Consider the following 24091-nt stretch of genomic DNA (forward strand, 5'->3'; position numbering starts at 1 on the left):
TGTGACCGGTGCTCATCTCGGTTTATTGGCCGAGGGAGCCGGCGTACAGCTTCTGGGTCATGTGGCCAGCATGACTAAGCCGCTTCTGGCAAACCAGAGCGGGGCACGTAAACACCATTTACCTTCCCGCCAGAGCGGTACCTATGTATCTACTTGCACTTTGACGTGCTTTCGAACTGCTAGGTTGGCAGGAGCAGGGACCGAGCAACAGGAGCTCACCCCGTCGCGGGGATTCGAACCACCAAACTTCTGATTGGCAAGTCCTAGGCTCTGTGGTTTAGCCCACAGTGCCACCCGTGTCCCTACAATTATGCTAAACAACCATTAATGAGAAACACAAGACTTGGAAGATGTGGGAACTGAGCTGGGCCCAACAATCCCTTGGGCAAAACCATCACCTTCCATGAATATGTCAATCCTTTGGGGTGCAAGAACCAGCCTTCAGAGACTGAGAAGCAGGTCGCCAGAGGCATTTTGAAAAGGACACGGTAGGCGAATACTCGTGTTAACACCCATCCATATCTAAAGAGTTAACAAACCGCAATGTCTGAATTTGATGCATGTCTGGCAATTCCAGAGATGCTTCTGGAGTTTTGTCCTTCGTGTTGCCTCAATAGGCATATAGCGCAAGTAGTAATGCTCAGGAAGACTGAAACATAACCTGGCATCAAGCAGAAAAGGAGCAAGAAAATCTGTAACACCAGTTTTCCAATATTGTCTTCAAAGTAACTACTGTACAGTATTTGAGCGAATGATTTGAGTTTTGATCTCTGCTGACACTGGGCTATTAAACTTTTATTGTCAGGGGTTTACAACAATTTATAGGACTTTAGGGGGTGTGGAAAGGGACAAAGGACCCTCAGGATACTCACATAGCCTCAATAGTTGTCCCATTCCCACTAGAAAGCCTTGTTTAGAGGACGTCCCCAGGACATGATGGAATAAGACAAGGAGTATAAAGGGTTCAGAATGCAATCACACGTTTTTTAAGTTAGCATGGGCCAATAGTCTAATTGTGTTTCCATGATTTATCTAGTAATACCGAACTGGGAACAGATAGATTTTAAGAGATGTGATGTATAGTTTTGAAGAAATTGCATTCGATCTGTAGCAATAGTGACGGCACTGTGGCGAACCTTGAAAAGCCACATCATTAAGCAGTTAACATGGCTAGCTAAATGTTCAAAGTTTATTGCATGTGCAATCTGCATTTCACCCGTGTTCAGGACACAGAAAAGCCAGTAGAACACAATGAAAAGCTGCCACTAAATTATAATAGGTCATGGCTCAGCCTGGTGATCCATTATATAAAGGATTAAAAGCTGTTCCTGGGATTGCAATCAATTCATCTTTTAGCACTATCTAAATCCTTCTTGTTGCCGAAGGCTAATAGATGGAACTGTAAACATCTCGTTTTATTACTCTCTTGCAAAATAAACCACTCTCAAGCAATTTCTTGGTCAAGGTATGGGCTTGATGTCCTTTTTAAAAATAATAATAATAAAGAGTTATGAGAGGCAAAAACAGTATGCACAGGTCTTAGGTTCCCATGCCTGTCCAACAGTGTGGAGACGATTTCACTTGGACTTATGGGGCAAAAGGTCTTACGCTTTTGGACTTTGCATCTCTGTTAATTTTACCCAGCCTTATGTCAACAGGAACTGTCAGAAGAAATAAAAGCTGGATAAATTAGCACTCTTAAAAGTTAATTATTACCCCAATCCTCATGGGCAAAAGCACAGGATCCCATCAAAGGAGCTTACTGAAGGTTAGTCCTCTTTTTAAATGAAGAATTAGGGAAAGGGTTATAGATCTTGCAACAAAGAACTCTGTATGTGCAAGGGAGGCTGCCTGGACTGGAGTATACACACAGGAAGCTGGGCCTGTCCTACGACAGTTAAGTTCAGACAGATCCATTGCATAAGCTGGCCAGGATTTTAAACATCCCATTCAAATTCCCACATTCCTATCAGAACATGTTCATGTTCAATGCTTTTGGTTTCCCATATTGCTCTGCAGATGGACTTCTTCTGCACACCCTAATTTGACAAACCCATAAGCTCGTTGCAGGCGTGGAGGAATGGATGGGTGAGGACCCCTAAGCTACATTTAAACCCTGTCGAGACGGAGGCCTTGTGGGTGAGTGGCTCCTGCATCCAAGAAACAGGAGAGTTACCTGCTCTAGATGGGGCTTCACTCCCTTCTGAATGAACAAGAATGGAGTCCTGCCATGCTCCTGGATCCCTCTTTGTCACTGAAGGCACAGGTAGCCTCGGTTGCTAGGAGTGCCTTTTACCAGCTTCATCTGGTAAGACCATAGTGGCCACTGGAGTTAGGGACCTCAAGACTGGGTGCCTGCAACGTACTGCACGTGGGGGATTCCCAGAAAGCTGCAGCTAGTGCAGAATGCAGCAACCAGGCTGTTAACTGCAACATCTTCCCAACAGCATATAGCACCTCCGCTAAGAGAACTGCACGGACTGCCAAAATGCTATAGGGCTCAGTTCAAGAGTTTGCTTTCAGTGTTTAAAGCCCTATGCAACCTGGGGCCAGGTTACCTGAAGGACATCTTGCCATGTATATCCTTGCTCAGCAATTGCATTCCTCTGATGGGGTGTTGTTAAGAGTTCTGAATATCCCAGAAGTATATTTGATCTCAACTTGGGAAGCAGGTCTTTAGTGTTGTGGCTGTAGCTCTAAGTAATCAGCCTCCCACTGAACAGACGTGTGCTTAGCATCTTTACTTTTAGCAGCTACTGAACACTTATCTTTTAAAGACGTTTCTTATCTTTTTAAGAAAGTCAAAATGACCCAGCCATTTCATACTGGATTACACAGAATTTTGCAGTTTGACATTTTAAAGATATGCTTTAAAAAACAGTTGTGTATATTTCGTTGCTTATGAATTTTTAAAATATATTTCTGTTGAACGCTGCTTCAGAAACATTTGTTGGGAAGCAGTTTAAAAATCCTTGAATAAATATGGCACCCAGTTGGAGCCTACATTCACCCTATGGCTTTCTGTTAATCGATGCAAGGAACTGTGCAAATGCTCTGAACTTATCTGTGACATCTCTCTCCAGGTGCTGCTTCCAGTTTAGCAGTTGTGTTGAATCGGGAACTCCTGTGCAGCCATGCCTTTAATGGAAAGTTACATGTTGCAAAGGACGCCAGATCGTCATAAATCAAACAGTACCAAACAAGCTCATAAACCTTCTGGAGATACAGACACAGAGGAAAGCCCATTGCGGTGTTTTAAGATAATTTTATCTCTATATGTAAAGCAAATAGTTTACAGTGCAACTCTGATTTTTCATGGAACAAAGAGCAGACCTGCAACACCAACGAATGCAAAAGTCAAGATAAATTCACAAGGAACAAACCACATTGACACAAAATAAAAAGATGGGGTGCTCACAAAAGCATCTCTGTGTGAAAGGGAATGGGACAGATCAGTGTCTGGTACAGTGTGATACACTCAGCCAGACCCTTGCCAGAGCACTACCAAATCACATTTGAAAAATCAAAGACATTCCAGGGAAAGTATGAACTTCAGTCTGCCAGTGGAGGTGGAAGGTGAGATGAATAGATTAGTTTTGCCAATGAGAAAGGAGTGAGATAAAGGATATTTGTCCTTTAAATTCTTCATCTATTTTCATCTTCTAAATATTTAGAATAAGCTCCAGATAAAACCTAGAATTTGCCAATTCTCTCCAAGATAGCCTACCCTATCCTGTTTAGGATAACCTAAAATATACGTTCTGTTCTTGAGCAAAATAATCAAACCACATTGGTACTGCATTCTGCAGATGTAGCCATACATTTCTGTGACATCAGTTGCAAATCTTTAACAACCTGGAAGTTTGAGAAAAGCAACTCGTAAGTAAAAAAAACAACAACAACCCAGCAAAATGGCCTCCTAATTGCAGAACTTCCAGTTAAGGGCCAGGTGAAAGCTGGCAGAGAGGTATTGACTGCAGAACACATCTCTCATTCTCTATAAGTGAGCAAGAACTACCCATAGTGAACAAAAACTGTGATTCCAAACTGGTGGTGGCCCCTGGACCCTTTGAGAGCCTTCTGGGGAGTCTGAAGAATCTTAGACTCAAGTGGTGATCAGCCAGAAATGGACCTGTCATTCCATGACCATATTTGCAAGGGGATGTTGGCTTGCATCGTAAGATACAAAACTAATTAAACTCATGTTAGCTAACCCAGGTCTAAGCATAAATTTCAAATTCTGAAAATAGAAAACTCACATTCCTCTGTAATAACACTTTTCAAATTCATGTCGATTCCTCAGAGACACATTCCAAAGGCATGTGGTCTATCGACCAGCCTTTGCCAGTCCCTCATGAATTCTGCTAGGGAGAAATTCCCATTTCCCCCCGCTAACTTTGAATCTATAAATCTAGCTTAAGCAACCCAGAACAGAAGCCACACGGCGCAGCTTCTTAAATAATTAAACTTCATTCTAGCAGTCTTACTGCCTACAGTTATCATTAAACACAACAAAACGATTCTCTAAATCCCTGAAAAAGAGCATGGGTCCACCCCCTCCCACCCTCTCGCCACATGTCCCACGTCAGAACAGCTTTCCCAGAAACAATTCCTGCAACAAACACAGTGTGATGCATCTTAGACACACATCCACCATTAAAAGGGAGGAAGGACGAGGGAAGAGGAATGTGGATGCTACATTACAGCACCAATACAAAGTAGTTAAGCACATTTTCAGTGACAGGAAAGAAACAACCAGACCCAGAAGATTAACCTGAAGTGACTTAAATAAATAGAACCCCACAGCCACCTAGTAAAAGCTACTACTCCACCCTGGGTAGTTACAATAAAGCAAAACACCAGCAAGGTGGGCAACATAAAAGTGGTGGTAGGATACATTCTTTGGGGGGGGGAAACCACAGAGCTACCTTCCGCGGTAGCACTTCCTTCATTGGTCCAGTTTTATATCACTCTTTACATTCAGCATATTTTAAATTGAAAGGCTGAATCTGACCAGGGAATGAAAAGATTGCTTCTCTAGCTAGTCAGGTTCAGAACCCCACCCAGAAGCAGAAGAACAGCATGGTGATATACGGGTTGGTTTTCAGTGCAACCACCCAAAGCTTTCCTTGCACATTCTTCCATCAAAGTTCCCTGGGAGCTGGGGGTGAGGAAAGATTTTTAGGGGGGGTCCTCAGCTTGAAAGTGGCAGGTCAGTAAATGGAGGTGATTGTCCTTTGGATCACTCAGCAGGCAGTGAAATGAAGGAAGAGCTGTGATGAAGAAGCGCACAGCAAGATCCTTGTTTCCAGTGTTCCCCTCTTAACAGGGGCAAGTTCCTCCCTCTCTTCCCCGTTCCTTAGACTCGCTGAATTTCAAACAGCTTTACATCCGTGTCATACCAGATAGGGGGATCCACATTCCTGAAGAGAGACAGAAGTTTGTTTTATTAGGCAAATCCCGGTGTTTTCCCATCTAGGATAGTTACAACGTTCACAAAACTTTAACAGATTTGCAAACGCATGAGGTCAACAGACACAAGTTGCTGAGGGCCACACTGTTTGTGATGCTCAGTCACATGTCCTCCCCCAACTATTTCTTCATTATTTTTATGCTCTACTCAGACTGGAAGCTGCTCTCCAGAGTCTCAGACGTATAAAAGTATTCTACATCCACCTGCTTTCTGATCCTTCTAAAATGAAGATGCCAAAGATTTTCTTTTACAAAACAGAACTGTGGAAGATCAGTAGTGGTGAGGCTTCGTAACTCTTTCTCCTCCAAGGCCCCCCCCACCTTAAAAAAATTCCACACCCACACTCAAGAAAAATGTTAACAAATCAAAGTGATGCAGATCATCCAAACATATATAACTTGTGTGTACAGTGTAAACTCACTGCTGCAGCTGGCTAAAAGTATATCCTTCCTATGCTGCTTCAACCTCTCAGATCCACTTGTAATCCATATAACAGAGATCGCAAGTACAAGAAACTGTGAAAAGATTTACTTGTCACCATGTCCATGCCTGCAGAAAGTCACACTGGAACAATTATCTCCACCCAGGCAGGGTGGAGATAATAACTTCTACATTATAATAAACTGTCTACCATTTCCTTACTGATATTGTTATAGCAACTGCAAGTTCATTCATGGTAGTATTATTAAACTATTCCATACCACCAGGATGGGCAACCTGTGTTTTAATATACTGTTTAAATCCTGAAATTATCCGTCTTTAGCTGAGAAGGGGAAATATACACAGAGGTCCAGCACCCATGCCCGAGGGTAAAAGATCCAAAAAATGAAATGGCAGCATTTCTTAAAGGTTCAGAACCAAAAGTTGAATAGATTCCTAGGGCTGAATAGACGCTTATTATGAAGATAATGGGTAACATGACCCATTATGGATTTTCTCTTAAATTTACTTTCCTGTATCTTAACCCCATGCTCTCCTGTCAGGGAACTGACATCAGAGCCAGGAGTGGAGGCAAGGCTCCCAAGCGATGCCGGAGAAGGGCCCAGCAGGGAGAGAGGGAACTCATCAGCTGGGGAAGGAAATCAGCGTGACACCAGGGAGAAAGGGGGGCAGATGGGGGAATCGGAGAGGGGGCTCCAGGACTCCTCGCCGGAGACCAGTGGGGAGAGCACGGGTCCTCCGCTGCCCACACCCACCCTGCGCAGAAGACTTCCGCGCAGGGAGAGTAGGCGGAGACTTGGCGTCAAAGAACTTTTATGCTGGAAGAAGTTCAAGAAACGCCCACTGACGGATGCTGCTAGCGACTGAAACAGCCACGAAGTGAAGGGCTGTCCAGCCAGGAAAAGGTTTAACCAGGCAACCTCGCCAAGAGCGGCGGCAACTTACACACGAGCAACCCCATATAACCATTACATCTCCATACTATATTTAGTGCATCTGATGAATAATTGTTCTCCCTTTTTATTTCCAATATCTAAACATCATTTTGAATTGCCGTTTTGTTTTCAAATTCTAAGCCCAGTTCAATACTAAATGTACGTTACTCTCAGATGCCGATAAAACCCTGATTACACTTCAAAGTGATCTTACTGAAGATGAAATGTCATTCTCTGTACAGAACCTAACAACACGGCTCATGACAGGCTTGGCATCCATTACTTCGTGCAAAATTTAACATTCACAGCATAACTCCAGCTCATGCTTATGAAGGCAGCCTTTAGTACCAACCACTTAACTGAAAACAAGGCAGGCCACTCGTCAGCAACATGCTATCAGTGAAGAAAAATGAATTTGGGTTGTTTTGGGCCGACTTACCTCAAATAAATAACTCCCCACATGTAAGTGCGGAACCACATAGCAGTGCCACAGTTAGCCTGGTATTTGCGGATCAGGATGGGATGAGGAACAGGAAGCAGCCCCACCAATGTGCCATGCTGCAAGAACTTCAGAATCTCAGACTCATCTGTGAGGCCCCTGGAAAAAAGAGAGAACCCTTAAACGGATGCTGCAGAAGAATAAACATGACCCACAGAGTTTCCTTTTATTGGTGTGCACTCAAGTTCCATGGACAAGGGCAAGATGAAAGGGCATTAGAAATTCTCTAAAACTGCCAGGAATTCCCTGCAGAACATATTGAAGTGTCCAGTTATTTCCTTCAAAATGACACTAGTGTATTGGTCCAAGCTTGATTTTACAATACACTAAGGGGCTAAATTACATACAACTCTGGAGCTCTGCGTCCGGAGGTCCAAGGCAATGTACCGTACTTTTTTGTAAAAGCAGCCACACATTTCCAGTTGAGATCAGGCACAGGGGGTGAAGGTACAATCCTTCCTACAGCTGTGATCTAGACTGCTCCTCTGGAACAGATGTTGCCAACAGGTAGTTCTACTTGTGGGCTAAAAAAAATTAAGTGAACAAGTTCCCCCTCTATAGCCAACAGCCACTCACTTATGAGGGGGATCTGAATGGTGGCCACAGCACATGGGGAAAATCTTAGTCTCCCACCCCCCCACTCCACCCACCCCCCTTGCAGTTCCAGTCTAAAACTGGACCCCGTTTTACAAATTGGGAGTGTAAAACAAAGAGCTCCAACGTGACATGCAGTTTTGGTCCAGTGAAGAATGTCAACTTTGCTAATAAATATCTTCAGTTAGGACAAAGAACACCGAAGAGTTTTACCCACACATTTACTGGTATCTTTTTTCTGATTGGTATAATAGTAATAATAATAACAGTAATTATTATTATTATTATTATTATTATTATTATTATTATTATTATTAATACCACAGCTACTCTGGGCGGCTTCCAACCAAATATTAAAATACAGTAATACATCAAACATTAAAAGCTTCCCTAAACAGGGCTGCCTTCAGACTTTTAGAAAAGTCTGGTAGTTGTTGTTCTCTTTGACATCTGGTGGGAGGGTGTTCCACAGGGTGGGTGCCACTACCAAGAAGGCCCTCTGCCTTCTCTGGTAATGAGGTGATGGAGACTTGCTTATTACAAAAATTGATTAGGACCATAATGCTTATAGGGGACGTGGGTGGCGCTGTGGGTTAAACCACAGAGTCTAGGACTTGCCGATCAGAAGGTCGGCGGTTCGAATCCCTGCAACGGGGTGAGCTCCCGTTGCTCTGTCCCAGCTCCTGCCAACCTAGCAGTTCAAAAGCATGTCAAAGTGCAAGTAGATAAATAGGTACCGGCTCCCTTGGCCAATAAAACGAGATGAGTGCTGCAACCCCAGAGTCGGCCACGACTGGACCTAATGGTCAGGGGTCCCTTTACCTTTACTTATAATGCTTATGTTTACTAACTCAACATTTGTTGGTAGGATATTATCTCTTTGAATAAGAAAAATTGCACAGTAACATTACAGATTATACATGAGATATCAGCCAGATTCAGGCTTGATCTAGACACACCAAAGAAGCGTTTCAGTTTAAAGCGTTATAAATTTAAACAGGGAAAACAGGTAGAGAAAAATGGGACTGCCATGTTGCCACCTGGTGGCACAATGTTATATTGCATATACAACGCATATAAGTCACTTTTTCTTTACCAATCTAGCTGAGTCCATAGTTTCAGCAATGTACTGTATGTTATCAGTGCAATAATAAGAGTTCAAAATTGCTTCTGTGTAAAGTGTTATCTGGAATGGTTATCGTGCTGCAATTTATTGCCTTTCTTAGGGAAACCAGTTAACCATCAGGTCGTGCAGGTGTAGGGAGCCAGCCCCATAATGCTCTGCACTTCTTAAACCACCCCCTCAAGCAATTCATTGGCGTATAGAATCAAAAGGCCCTAAGAAAATGCAAATGTGGGGTCCGTACTCCTTCTCAAACTTTGCACTAAAGAAGATATGCAGAGGTGGGGAAATCATGCTCTCTATTCAAGGAGAAGATCAGTTTCAGAGATCTTCAGAGAACACCCTTGAGTTGCTGCTGGCTAATTTTAATGGTGACCATGCTGATGTTATTGTGGGTATAGGATTTCTTATTATTATCGGAACCATAGTGTATGATTAGTTTTAGAGTTTGTTGTTGTGTGAGTATTTTTTTAATGGAAAGTTTGTATTAGAACTGTATCTCTCACTGCAATTCGCGTTAAGACCTGCATAAGGTGATGAACAAATGAAATTTATTGTATTACCACAGTTAAAAGAATTTAGCAAGAAGATGTTCCCGCCATGCATTAGGTAAACGACAACAACAAACTCTTGAGGGGAAGGTTTGCATGTGCAAGCTCGTAACAGATCTTTGAATAGCCTCAAAGCTGGGCTTTGCACAAGTGCAGAGCCCCATACACTGAGTCAATAAAGATAGACTTCTTTCTGATGATTGGGACTGGATGTACTTTGGGTAATTATTGCCAAATTTGATATTACCCAAACTCCTATAGAAAAGTGAGCAGAGGGCATGTTCTGATCATCACAGTAATGACTTCTTTATAATTCATATCACTTTACAACTCCCCTCTGCCCCCGCCCCCAAATATTCAAAGGACCATAGACACTTACTTGTCAATGCAAATCTTCTCTACCTGGGGGACCAAGACCTGTAAAAGCCTCATGATTGTCTGTAGGGGCAGCTTTGACTTCCAAGATACTACCTACAAAGAAAAGGAGAAGAAGATAAAATCAGTGATTTTGAACAACTCAGAGAGCGTACAGATGAACATATTCATGTAGAATATGTCAAGTATATCAAACTAGGCTGTCCTTAACAGGAACAGTAGGAACATTAGAGTATGCACCTACAAAAGGAACTTCCAAGTCACCCCCGCCCATGCCACAAGAACATAGGCAGGGGTTCTGTGAATGCTTATATTAATTATTTTCTATAAGAGAATTAAGTCTTCAAACATAACCACACAAGCTCTGAACACTGTAGGTTTCTGAAAAAAGAGTACAGTGGTACCTTGGTTCCCGAACAGCTTAGTTGACGAACAAATTGCTCCTGAATGCCTCAAACCCAGAAGTAAGTGTTCCGGTTTGCGAACATTTTTCGGAAGCTGAACATCCGTTTCTGCTGTCGGCATTGTTTCCGAAGCTGTGCCTTGGTTTTTGAACATTATGGAAGTCGAATGGACTTCCAGAACGAACTGAGTTCAAGAACCAAGGTACCACTGTACTCTGTCCCTACAGAGACAGAGAAAGCCACAGGCCACCCCAGCGATAAATCCTCTTGTCATTTAGTATGAACACACAGCAACCCACCCTTCCACAGACAGAAAGTATCACGTAGACTTAAAAGCTGAGAAAGACTGCTTTAACTATTAATAATTTTGATATTAAAAGCTTTTTATCGCATGTAGTGCACAAAGTTCATTACAATCCCTGCTTCATTAAGCAATGAAGGGAGCAATGGAGCTGGACCAGAAACTATAGTGATCCCTAATGAGGGATGAAAAGTCTAGCACCTGCTTGCTGTTCTTTGCAGTGCCTCTCTGCTCAGGTCCAGGTGGCAGGAGAATGCTGCTTCATCACTTTGGAACAAGCACACATCCTCCCCCCCCCCCCCGATTGCATCACGCTTGCTGTAAAAAGGGCTCAGGGTGGGCATCTGCTCTAATGCACATAGCATTTTACTTAATCACCGCCTGTTTACTTTAACTGACTAGGAGCAGCCCCAGTTCAGCTCCTGCTGAATCAATAGGGAGTGCGAGAAAAAGGAATCATGGAGCACAGGCTGCTCTCACCCATTCAGGAGTTGGATTCCACTGCCCAGCTGAGGATGCACTGGACTGACGCCGTCGATCTCGCCGGGGCTGCAATGATTCCTGAGAAAAAGGGACACAACCATATCGCTCACCAACTTATCTGCACCACACTGCTGCCTGACTAATGCAAATATTACTTAGATGCCGGTCAAGTGGGAGGATAAAGCATAAAAAGTAAGTGCAGTACAGTGGTACCTCGGGTTACATACGCTTCAGGTTACATACGCTTCAGGTTACAGACTCCACTAACCCAGAAATAGTACCTCGGGTTAAGAACTTTGCTTCAGGATGAGAACAGAAATCGTGCAGCGCAGTGGCAGCAGGAGGCCCCATTAGCTAAAGTGGTGCTTCAGGTTAAGAACAGTTTCAGGTTAAGAACGGACCTCCAGAACGAATTAAGTTCTTACCCCGAGGTACCGCTGTACATGAGAAAGACTGGGGGGCGGGGAGCAAATGCAAATTTCCCCAACATATTCCTTTTCATTAATTCTGGGGGTTTTTTACTGCAGTTTTTCACGTTTGGATGTTAACCATTCCAGATGGGCATAGCAATCTATGCCCCTGATTTGCTGTGCTGAAGAGGGTTTGGAAGAGGTAGAGAGGGCCCTCCACCCAGGCCTGCAAACATCTGCTGGACTCTGCCAGAGGAGGAGCTCAACCAGCAAGATGTGCCCCAGTGTACTCCCCCAAACTGAGTGCAGAATCTATTGCTGGTGGTATTGTTACAAGCGGAAGCCAGCAGAAATTCTAGAAACAGGGCATGGGGCACGTGGGTAGGGGGAGAGAGCTGAGCTGGCACAGGATCCAGCAGATCCTGAGCCAGCCCTGCTACTGTTATAGAAACAGTCCCAATCCAGGCCTCTTCTCAGCGCCAATCTGTAAGCTGGCACAGCATCCCCACTTTCTGCCTTAGATGGTGTGGGCAGTGGGACTGTGGATGCATTCAGCCCCTACCTCTCTTGACCAGGGGCTTGTATTCTTCACCTCTAAGGTCAAGAAATCTAGCAGCTGTGTCTTAACATACATCATGGATATTCACTGACTATAGGTAAAGGGACCTCTGACCATTAGGTCCAGTCGTGACCAACTCTGGGGTTGCGGTGCTCATCTCGCTTTACTGGCCGAGGGAGCTGGCGTACAGCTTCCGGGTCATGTGGCCAGCATGACTAAGCCGCTTCTGGCAAACCAGAGCAGCGCACAGAAACGCCGTTTACCTTCCCGCCGGAGCAGTACCTATTTATCTACTTGCACTTTGGCATGCTAGGTTGGCAGGAGCAGGGACCGAGCAACGGGAGCTCACCCCGTCACGGGGATTCGAACCGCCGACCTTTCGATTGGCAAGTCCTAGGCTCTGTGGTTTAACCCACAGTACCACCTGCATCCCATTCACTGACTATACTGAACCAAATTTGTTACTGGGAGACCATCAGCTCATATCATTTCCTGTGTGGTCGTAGGGCCTTTGTGCTGGACCACTCTACACTCTGCACTTAAGCCCCAATAAAAGCACCTCTGCAGGACAAAGCTGTAGTGTAGCATCCACTTCCAGGTACGTCTAAGTGGGCAGTTGCAAAAACTCCTCACTGATACCATTCATCTCTGGAAACACTATACTGAGCTCTAAACCAACAGAAGTGTAATGCTGCTTATCTGGATGTAAACAAGGTACAAGATGATCTGGGTCTCTATCTTTTTTGCCTCCAGGATTTATTTATTGTCGCCATAAAGTGATAAAACAATCCAGCATTATTTACAGGCACATTAACTTTATGGTATGTAGACTCCTGGACACCCCCAATAAAGTTTCCACAAATCAATCCATGAAAATACCTGTTTGGGGCCCCTGTTCATGCCCTCCCCCATCCCCAGAGCATGAGAACCGTAACCCTGTCATCAGCAAATGTCCACAAAACTGACATTTTAAGAGATTATTGCAGCATAATTCTATTCAATCTACACAGCAATGTGTCAAACGGAGATACTTGCTAGATTTGTCCTGCTGATAAAAGAATTACTCAGGTTTAAAGTATGGATCTGAAATGCCACCAACTTCTCTGTAGATGAGAAAAAGGCAGACTCCTAACTGCAATATGTAAGAAACCCATTTTTGATCACCTCATTTTCTACACACACACACACACACAAGCACTTTACCAAATGTGCCTTAGTGGATTTAATGCCAAGGGCAACAGTGTCCTTGAACTGCATCAAGGATAGCACTAGATCAGTGGATCCCAAACTCCCCCCACCCCCAGACCACTTGAAAATGGCTGAGAGACTTAATGGACCACTTAATGATTTTTCTGCCTGCTGTAGAAATTGTAATGTGTTATGCTGGATCTGTATGGTTTCCTTAATGGTGTTTTCATTGTTTCTTTTATTTCTTATAAGCGGTATTAAAATTTTAATTCTATGGAATTCAAATTATAATGCAAGCATAGAATGGTAGAGTTGGAAGCTACCCCCAAGGGTCATCTATTAAAATCCTCTGCAATGCAGGCATCTCAACTAGACCATCCATGACCAATGGCCATCCAACCTCTCCTTTAAAAACTCCACAAAGGAGAGTCCACCGCTTTTTCTTGTACAATAAAATACAATATTAGAAATAATAGGTGCAACAACAATACCATTAAATATCATTAAGAATGTTTAAGAAGATGGATGTGTAGTCTCTCCTCTTCAACCACAAATCTGTAGACACACCATCTGAATGAAGCTCATGGTTGTAGGACCATACAGTGGTACCTCAGTTTACAGACGCTTCAGTTTACAGATGCTTCAGGTTACAGACTCCGTTAACCCAGAAATAGTACCTCGGGTTAAGAACTTTGCTTCAGGATGAGAACAGAAATCGTGCTCCGGTGGCGCGGCGGCAGCAGGAGGCCCCATTGGCTAAAGTGGTGCTTCAGGTTAAGAACAGTTTCAGGTTAAGAATGGACCTCCAGAACGAATTAAGTTGTTAACCCGAGGTACCAGTGTAGTTTGAGAACTCCTACCCTAGATACTGTTATTCAGTTCCTATATTACAAGTACTAGCTATGCAAGTTTAGTCAATAATAATCAGAATGTGTCCAAGCACAAGAGCAACATGTAGCCGTACCCCACTCCAAGATTCTGTATCACTGATAACACCAGGAGGGCTGCCTTGCGCTGCAGACTGCGCAGACTCTGGCTCCAGGGAGCGCATCGTCCCATCTTCAGATACCTGGGCTTTCTCGGTGAGCTTGTCAATACCTGAATTTGGAAGACAGCATTAAGAGGAAACCAAGCAAGGCTCGGAGGAGGTCAACAATATAACTTTGACCTCCCAGTACTTGCCTCTCTGTTAAGTACATTCTTATGTTTAAACCGACATTATCAAGACATGTAAATCTGACATTTGTTTTAACACGCAATTGTATTTTATAATGTATATTTTTTTAACTGTCGGTTTTGTTTTGAAAATTTTAAGGCTAACATCTGATTTTATCGGTAATTTTAATGCTATATAAATCTTGTTAGATAATTTCCCACCACTTTTTCAAAGCAGAAAGCACCTCTTTCTAGAAAAAGGAGAACTGTGATGGGGGCGGGGTAGGGAAGTTCCCAGGTAACTGAATTAAGCTTAGGGACTAGGAAACCAAGAAGTGAACATCTGATCGTTTGTGGGTAGCTACAAAACAGCCCGGTTCAAATGAGGGTTCTATGGCAATATCCTGGCTGACAATATCCTGGCAATGGTTCTATGACAATATCCTGGCTGACAAAGCCATTTCATAACACGGAGCTTAAGTTCTTTCCCTAAATAATCTTCATCAACAGGAAAGATGTCGAAGATTGATCCAATTCATCATCTTGAACTGAACTCACATTTTATTTAAGCAACTATACAACAATAAAGGTTAGACTGACCTGGAGTTGCTACCAAGCTAGCCTTTAGCGTCCCGGGCTCAGCAGGTGCAGCCGGTCGAGATCCTTCCATGGACACTCCGTCCTGAGAGTTGGTGCGAGATATAGGTTCGGGAGCTTTCTTTTTGCGCTGCAAAGCTCTCTGGATGGACTGCAAGTCAGTAGGCAGATTGGCCAACTGATGGAACACATTTCGCTTGCGGATAATGGCATAGACCAAGTTGGAATTGCCTAGGAAATCACAGCAGCAGAAGGGAGAAAAAACATGATTAAGTAATTTTATTTGCAGTGAAAAAGACCTACAAATAAGCCTGGGAGGCTGTATGCTACTTACAGTCCTGTATCAAGAAGACCTTTCCTTACCTTCTCCTATCTTACCGCTAGGAAAAAAAATTAGTCCACAAAGCAAAAGCACACTTCTTGAGTTGTTTACAGGGTACCCAATTGGCAATGCTAAGAAATTACTTAAGATCAATAACAGAGGAGAAGGAAGTGGGAGCCTAGTGAGCAGAATGCAGGATCTGGACTTGAATTTGCTTTCTTGCTTGGCTACCAACTTACTGAGACTTTGGCCTAGTCGCTGCTCTCAGCCTTAGTGCCCAGTGCATAAAATGGAAACTATAGTGACATGGATCAAAAGCAGTGTTAGAAACTGGGATAGAAAAGATGGAAGGCAAATGACTTCTGGGACCTGGGTTGTGGGTGCCAAAACAGAATGTCTAGTTGCCATGGGGGGGAGGGGGGACCGACAACACTTTTTATTATAACTGTACTTAGAGTAATACATTTTCTTCATTCTTGGCATGTCATCAGAAAGGGGTATTGGGCCGGCTTATTGTTTAGCAGCTACTCACCATCAAACTGATATTGAATGATATTATTGAAAACTTCCAGCAAAAAGAAAACAAGGTGGTGGTTCTGGACACTGGAGAAAAGGAACCAGGTGGTTGAAAAAGCTTCCAACAAGTGCAGCAGTTTGTTAGCAGCTACCATGGAAAGAGACTTCAAGTACGGAGATACTGGAAGAAGGGGAAAAAAATTAGGGTGACAGTAATTCCCTTTATGATTGCTTACCTTCAGCATACATGGCACTTTAACACACACACATACAGAGAGAGGGAGAGAGAGAGAGAGAGAGAGAGAGAGAGAGAGAAAGAAAGAAAGAAAGAAAGAAAGAAAGAAAGAAAGAAAGAAAGAAAGAAAGAAAGAAAGAAAGAAAGAATTATCTAAATTTTAACAGTGGGGAAGGTACATGGGGCAGGTAAAGACAGCAGAGGATGGATGTGAACAAATGTTATTATACATCCTAAATTACTGCAGGAGGTGAGGATTAAACCAAAGGCTTCACAGTAGGGGTGCGTTTTGGGAAGGCACCTATTTACTTGTTCACTCAGTCTTTTGTGATGTTTGAGTCATGGTTGTAACAGGGAGCAATGTAAAACCTTAAATAAAAATAAATAAGTTTACATCTAATTCTAGGAAAAGGTGAAGCAGGAAACTTTGTTGAAGTTTGCCTCATATCTTGAAAACTAGTTTAGGGGTTTTATGTATGTTCCATAAAGGGAAAGGCAAACTGCAGTGCCCCGTTACACAGGGTTCCATAGCTGTTACCTTCAGAATTAGGAGATACGTGCTCCATATGGGGCCTTGTAAAATAAAGGAAATCTGATCAGACACTATTTTAGCCTTTAAGACACTCTTATTGTGTTTTTAACATTTCTTAAAATGGTTAATATATTTGGAACAAAATCCTGTAACAGGATACAAGAGCTAGTAAAGAAAAATTAAGTCAATTATGAAAAGGCAGCTCCAAAAAATGCTACAGGTTTCCCTTAATATGAAACAAATCTTGATTCTAAGTGACTGCATATTGTTAGCGAAGGAAGCCAATGCCATCTACTGCAGTGGAGACGGTATTGCGCCATTTCTTCAGCTCCACATAAAATTCCTTCAATGCTTATTGTACAGATTGACACAAACTAGGTTGTGCCTCAAACGAGAGTAAGAAAAATGCACAAAATAACTCAGTGAACATTTCCCAACCGTTGCACTCACAATGGTCTTCTCTGACTGAGTTTTAAGGAACTAGAATGAAGATTTCCAGAAATAACATCTGCATATATTGGGTAGCATCCAACTAAACAGTTCCACTAGTGCAAGCTCTTTTGGCTGCACAACATAACTTCCCCTCCCTCTTCTCTCACCATGAAGCTGATTTAAGTGGATACAGAAGAGGGAAGGGAAGGTTAGCTCCACCACATGCCAAAACCCAACAATCTGTTTTGCAGGATACCAGCAGCTGTCTGTTCCTTCAGATGTCAAGAGAAACACTGATGGACTATTATACTACCAAAGGTTTCTTTTGTGGGGAGGTTGTTGATTTAAACATAAATCTCCATAACTAAGTAAGTGTTTCAATACAGTTCACTCTGGCAGCTTACCATTCACAATGATAGTAAGGAGGCAGTCAAAGAGGGGCTGCAGCCTCTGGTGCCCACTGGTGATGATCTTATGAAAGACCTGGAACACAGAATAAAAATGGCAATGAACAGGTACAGACAGAATTATCATGTTACTCCTGTGCTGGCTGTTGCCACCACTGAAGAGCAAATGTAGCATGTGAAATTCTGTAAGTCGACCATGAAGCAGTTCACAAAATTCCTGCCCATTTCTCCTAAAATACAATATTTCTGATTAGCAAGACACAGGGATCATATACACTTCCACTCATCCTTTGTTTTCTAGGCATGATTCTGAGTGATGGTCTATTTTCTCTGCCGATTTCCCCCAGAAAAACCGGCTCTTTAGTGCTAAATTGGAATAGACAATAATCCATGGAAAACCCAATTGCCATTTGTTCTAATTCGGCATTAAACTGTGGGTTTCCTTGAGAAAACGGAAGTGTGGATGAGCAACGGGCATGGCTGGTAACTGCGACACTCACAATGATCAGGAGATCCGCGTGTGTCCCTGTAAATACAGGGATATCCATTGGTACTCGAACGGAGTACGGCTTGTTCAGCCGAACCCCAAAATTTCTCTCTCCACTCAGCAGCAGTAGGATGAAGACACCGATATGCATAAGCCCAACTCGTGCTGTAAAGAGAAGAACAGTGCTGACGTTCAATCAACTAACAGATATAGCGCAAATAATTTTGTAGAAGAATCTTCTGCACAGCAACTCCACAGCGCAATGGTCCTAAAGAAACTCATGATCAAAACAGACCCATTTCACTGCTGACACCCAAGCAGTTTCACGGGGAAAGGGCCACAGCTCAGTGGTAGAGCATCTGCGGTGCACGCAGTTTTAATTCCCAGCATCTCCAGGTAGGGCAGGGAGAAACCCTTATCTGTAATCCTGGAAAGCTGCTCCCAGTCACTGCAGGCAGTGCTGAGCTAGATGGACTGCTGATGATCTTACTCAGTATAAGGCAGCTTCCTATATATGTCATGGGGCAACGTGTGACTGCTGGTTTTGTGAATGTGCTTCAATGTACATTGACCTGTGAATGTACTCCAAGAAGGGCACTGAAAAAAAGGAGAGGGAGGCCCAAACCAGATATGGCAGGGAGTGGGTAGACACCCTGCTTGCACACAAAAAACCACCAAATGAATGTGAAGAGCTAAACCCTATCCTGCCTTACCTCACAGTGCTCCACTGCCTGCAGTGGTTCTTTCCCAGTCCAGCTCCAATACTGGCACTGAGCAGAGCTGAAGAGAAACATACTTGAAAACAATGTACAGTGGTACCTCGGGTTACAGACGCTTCAGGCTACAGACTCCGCTAACCCAGAAATACTGTAGTACCTCGGGTTAAGAACTTTGCTTCAGGATGAGAACAGAAATCATGCAGCAGTGGCGCGGCGGCAGCAGGAGGCCCCATTAGCTGAAGTGGTGCTTCAGGTTAAGAACAGACCTCCGGAACGAGTTAAGTTCTTAACCAGGGGTACCACTGTAGTGAGGTTGGATGAGAGATGGCTAAGCTCCATTCATCTGTGAATGCCTTGCCATGTTAAGGAAAACAAAAAAAGCCCTGAACCCTCCCCCCCATGCTTTACACATGAAAATAACAGACATGTCTGCCCATGTCTAATCTGGCGTGGCCCTAACTCAGCTCTCTTGCCTCTGCATCTAGAGTCTTTATGGCTGATGACCTAAGAGCCAAGGAAAATTAACATGGGTATCATTTGATTAAATTATGTTTGGCTTTTGGATGCTGTGAACAGGAGACACCAAACCCGCTTCTCACATATTCTAATGGTAACACACTGACCTGTGCTTTTCCAGCCATTCTTTTGGATCTTCCAAATCAGAGCCACCAGCTGAGCAGTACAGGAACACTAAGATTAGTGAGGAAGGCTGCTCATGATGGCCTATGGCTATATGACTATAAACTGATAATTCTGGTTTCTCATGCTGCATACATACTAGGGGGCAGACAGTGGGTATGGATGTCTTCCTGTAGCTTATATTATCAAATTGGGTCAAAGCATTTTTCAGCCTCACATACTCTCTAGGCACAACCACTTCAGTTGAACTGGACCCAACTACCGCTGCACCCATGAAGTTATTTCCAGTATCTGTGACTGCACAAGCAATCACAATGAATGCCGAAGCAAGCCTTATCAGCCTGAGTATTGAGAAAAAGACAAGACCAAACTTACACTGATCTGCCCTGGCATCGTTCAGGAAGAAGAGAATTGGCACCAGGATATCTAGGACATCGCTACTCTTCAGCACAAAGAAGAGAAATTTCTGAAAGGGAAAGATAAAGACTTGAACTCCTTCACACAGTTTATCTACTCTACAGGTCCAGCCACGGCCCAGTGGCCCAACAGAAAGAAGCTGATGCTTCCTATGAAGATGCGTCAGAGAGGAGGAACAGTATACGAACCAACAAGTTCAGAAGTGCCGGCTAGTTTTTCAGTGGTTTTGTGTTTTAGAACTCTGCTTTCTGCTGACTGCATTGCAGCACAAAAAGGTTAAGGAGAGAGTCCTACTAACTCAATGAGTCTCTCTTCTAAACAGACATGGCAGGATTTGCACTGAAAATCCCACATTTATTTTCATGTTAAATGTCTTGATTGAATAATGAAAAGCATGCTCTGCAAATAGTTTATTATGTGAGGAAATCAGCAAACAGCTGGCACTATAATTTCCTATTTTCCCCCTTATAGGCTGCTTTCTGTTGGAGGCTTCTCAAGTGTCAGGTGTGCTGATTCAGCATGCCTGGAACCTGAAGCTCACGTAAGGATTGGGTTGACGCCTGTGCTGATCTCTGCAAGTCCAACCACATGCAAGCAGACTAGCAGTATCAGCAAGGGATATAATGTCCCACACAGTCACCAGTTAATGAAAGAACGATACTAATCAGTATATTTTCCTTTCAGTGATTCCCCATTCCTGCATCTTTCAGTGCTAAACCAGCCAAGGGAGAAGGAGGTCAGGGGAAAGAGGAGAACTGCCAACTAGGTAACACACACATCCCTAGTTGCTATCACTAAAAAGGTAAAGGTACCCCTGCCCGTACGGGCCAGTCTTGCCAGACTCTAGGGTTGTGCGCTCATCTCACTCTATAGGCCGGGAGCCAGCGCTGTCCGCAGACACTTTCCGGGTCACGTGGCCAGCGTGACAAGCTGCATCTGGCGAGCCAGCGCAGCACACGGAAACGCCGTTTACCTTCCCGCTAGTAAGCGGTCCCTATTTATCTACTTGCACCCGGGGGTGCTTTCGAACTGCTAGGTTGGCAGGTGCTGGGACCGAACGACGGGAGCGCACCCCGCCGCGGGGATTCGAACCGCCGACCATGCGATCGGCAAGTCCTAGGCGCTGAGGTTTTACCCACAGCGCCACCCGCGTCCCTAGTTGCTATCACTAAGATTCCCTTATTCCCTTGCTTGCTTTCAGCAGGCACAGATCTCTTCCCCTCTTGGTTCTTTGGCAGACCCAACAGATGTGCACCTTGTTGAAATCACAGAGTTTCCAGAAGAGAACCAGGAGCTCCTGGTGGAACTGAATCTTCTTGGTAGAGTTTGGCAGGTAGGTTTGGACCAGTGGGTTGGAGAGTAGACGGGCCACTCCTTTCAGAATGAATTGAAAATCCTGCCAAAAAAAGATAATGTAAATGGAATAAACAAGTCCTGTCAACAAAGATAATGTAAATGGGCTCAAGGCTAGCCCAGTAAGTAGTCAAAAGAAGAACATGGCACAATACCTCTTCTCTGTGTATCCTGGACAGGTAATTGACAAACAGATTGTCTGGTCCCGGAGGCTGCATTAAAAGGAAGTTGAGATAGCATTTCTCAGCATTTGCATTGGCAATTAAGGGCATATAAAAAGTTATTTGCATTCTCTGGCAACTGACATTTTCACCAAATTGTCAGAAAATTCTAATATTTGACAATTTCACTCAGTTAGAGATCAGTGATACACAGAACAGGATTTGGTATAAAAGTGCTTCCATTCATAGAATTTAGCAGCAAGCCAAGTGATACACCTTCCATTTTGAGGATGCAACGTACAGCAGTGCTGCTGACCAAAGTCAATACTTAGCATCTAGACTAGCAACTTAGCATCCAGACTAGACTAGGCTACTTACTTTACTTATTATATAAGGAATGCTATTAACTCTAAAAACTGACTTGCACACAAAAAATAGGAAGTGGTTCCCAATACTACTACTGATAGCATGCAAGGTTTTCATTGTCACACAAAGATTTCTGCTTGGAGTGGAAAGCTCTGCAAAGTTAGAAGGCTTGCGGTAATCTTCCTATAAAATGAATTACCTCTGCTAGCACCCAACAATTTCAGGGCTGCACAGGGGAGGAGCAATGGAGGATGTGTGATTTGGTTTGGAAAAAAATGGCTGTAAAGGGAAAGGCATAGGCCCTCTTCCCACCTCCAAAGCTGTTTTTCTTTCAACACTAACGACATTGGGGCTTCAGTATTTACATCTCTGTGTAGCATGCAGTTTGCCTCACAGAACAGTATGAACTGTAATACTTTTCAGAGCATTCTTAGTACAAAGTATATTGAGACAGACAGCTGAAAGCATTCTAAGATTTGAAGACTGAGCATCAGTTTGGCTAAAAAGGAGTGTTTCAGTACAAAGATGACCTTCCGCTCCTTTCATCTCTGCTCATTTTGAGAGAGAGCATGGGATACTGTGATGGGATGATGAGCTGCTTGTGCGTAAAATCCTAATCCCTCAGAGTTTGGCTAAGTCCCCAAACCTCTGTCTGTGATGGAGCTCCTTAAACATGACTCCATCAATCGCTCGTTGAATCGGACAGTGGGCGTTTACGGAACTTCTTCCAGCATAAAAGCTCCTTAACGGAAACGCGTCTTCTGGACTCTCGGCGTGACAGTTTCCGCCGAGGAGTGGGTGTCCCTACAGGAGGTCCTGAAATCTCCCCGCTGCTCCCGCTTGAAGTGTCTCTGAGCCCTCCCTCCGACTCACTTTCCCTTGGAACTCCACTTCTCCCCCTGCTGGTCCCCTCCTCCGCTGAATGGTCTCTCTCACCCTCCATGAGCCCTTTCACCTCCTTAGTCTCAGATGGCAGTTCCCTGACAGATACCTTCCCAGCATGCGGACAGGAATAAAAGCAGAATGAAACCAAAACAATCACGTATGCTACAACTGCAGTGTGTGGAATGCCCTGAAATGAACTAGTTAGTATGCACATTAATACAGGTCAGGGATTCAGAAGAAGTTATTTCAGTATTAAGGAGAAACAAACGAACCACTAAGCTCTTAGGATGATAGGGAGTTCATGTCTCAGATTTACCATGATTACTGCAATTGTCTCTTAGCAAAAGACAGCTTGAAAAGAGGTTTTCAAAAACTAGCTGGACTCTAGAAAACAGCACTATACTGAATTATGCACTATTGAGAGAGGGCAGAGCACTCAAACTTCAGTAGAAGTCAGTCATCCCACTACATTTCACATTGTGGTGAATTTATGATACATACATATTAGTTTTTGATCTTTCCTTTTTCAATTTATTGGGCTTTTTTATAGGGACAAATCCATTTACCTGTTCGGTCAAAGACACCATCTGATCTTCTCCCAAAACCCAAACTACATGTTGCATACATACTCTCTTCCCATGTTCCTTATCTGCAGCAAAACTGTCTCCCCCCCCCCCAAAAAAATGACTTTTCCTTCACAGAAGCTCCTGAAGGGGTGTGTGTATGCAACATCTGGCAGTTTCAGGACCTTCAGCCTGACCAAAAAGACTCTTGTGTGAGTCTGGGCAATATTTGAGACTGGTCTCATGACAGACACATACAGGAAATACAGAACACAGGAACACAAAAAATCCAGCTGGAGAGTTACTCTTTGAGGTGTATAAATTTTATAAATAAAATAAATGACTGTGTACCCACAAACTTCTCTAGAAAGGGAAGCCATCCTCCCCTCAGTACAAGAAACATAGCTAAACTTGGGAGCAACTCACATCAGCATCATCCATGACTGTTCCAGTGGTAGTTCCATCTACTGTGGGGCTGGAGCTGGTGGAAGTGTCATAGTCCAGGGTGACTATCAAGACTTGGGCAGCCTGCTCCACCAGGGGTTCGCGATAGTCCGAGAAGAGCAAGTGGTTATATGGGATCCCATAGCCCACTGGATCATAAGCACAGACGATATTCAAGAGGGAAGTGAACAGTGGAAGCGCATGCCTAAAAGAGGATCCAACATGCTCAAGAAGTTGCACTGGGGATGAAAAACTCTTCAAAGCTTTCCAAAGGCAGCCGTACTTTCTATAAAGTGTGCATTCTCTTAGCACTGATTCACTACTATGTGAAAGGGTAGAAACCTGTATGCCTCAGGGACAGCATGGATTAGTGAAAAGGGGGGGGGGAGAAACTTATTCTGAGGCATCATCCGATATTTTTAGATTATTCTTCCTAGCCATCTAGATAAATGAAGCATTATTCCATAAGTGTGTCAACATAAACTTGAATTGAACCATTATAACCCATACAGCTGTAATAAAAAA

The 24091-nt window shown here is 43.7% G+C and overlaps 1 protein-coding gene and 1 long non-coding RNA gene across 5 annotated transcripts in view; one reads left to right on the plus strand and one right to left on the minus strand.

Moving 5' to 3' along the window:
- Positions 1-30: 30 nt before the first annotated feature.
- On the plus strand, positions 31-4079 carry LOC128407472 (uncharacterized). Of its 4 annotated transcripts, XR_008328813.1 has the most exons (5): positions 31-488; positions 1659-1768; positions 2020-2266; positions 3084-3758; positions 3981-4079. It is a non-coding gene; the product is annotated as an uncharacterized LOC128407472 (long non-coding RNA). The 4 variants fall into 4 exon arrangements; XR_008328811.1 differs by lacking the exon at positions 1659-1768 and having other exon boundaries at positions 33-488; positions 2020-2308; XR_008328810.1 differs by lacking the exon at positions 1659-1768 and having other exon boundaries at positions 35-488.
- HID1 (HID1 domain containing) overlaps positions 3246-24091 on the minus strand; it is a 43418-nt gene continuing 22572 nt past the window's right edge. Inside the window, exons 7-19 of the mRNA XM_053375831.1 lie at positions 23549-23771; positions 21303-21359; positions 21050-21190; positions 19753-19843; positions 18033-18184; positions 17530-17608; positions 15943-16107; positions 15092-15319; positions 14301-14434; positions 11177-11257; positions 9996-10087; positions 7289-7447; positions 3246-5423 (exon numbers count right to left, since the gene is read on the minus strand). Coding sequence (XP_053231806.1) covers positions 5360-5423; positions 7289-7447; positions 9996-10087; positions 11177-11257; positions 14301-14434; positions 15092-15319; positions 15943-16107; positions 17530-17608; positions 18033-18184; positions 19753-19843; positions 21050-21190; positions 21303-21359; positions 23549-23771 — 1666 coding nt within the window. The 3' untranslated portion in view covers positions 3246-5359. The remainder of the gene's footprint in view (positions 5424-7288; positions 7448-9995; positions 10088-11176; positions 11258-14300; positions 14435-15091; positions 15320-15942; positions 16108-17529; positions 17609-18032; positions 18185-19752; positions 19844-21049; positions 21191-21302; positions 21360-23548; positions 23772-24091) is intronic.

Source organism: Podarcis raffonei, chromosome 2 (genome assembly GCF_027172205.1).
Source record: "Podarcis raffonei isolate rPodRaf1 chromosome 2, rPodRaf1.pri, whole genome shotgun sequence".
NCBI lineage: Eukaryota > Metazoa > Chordata > Lepidosauria > Squamata > Lacertidae > Podarcis > Podarcis raffonei.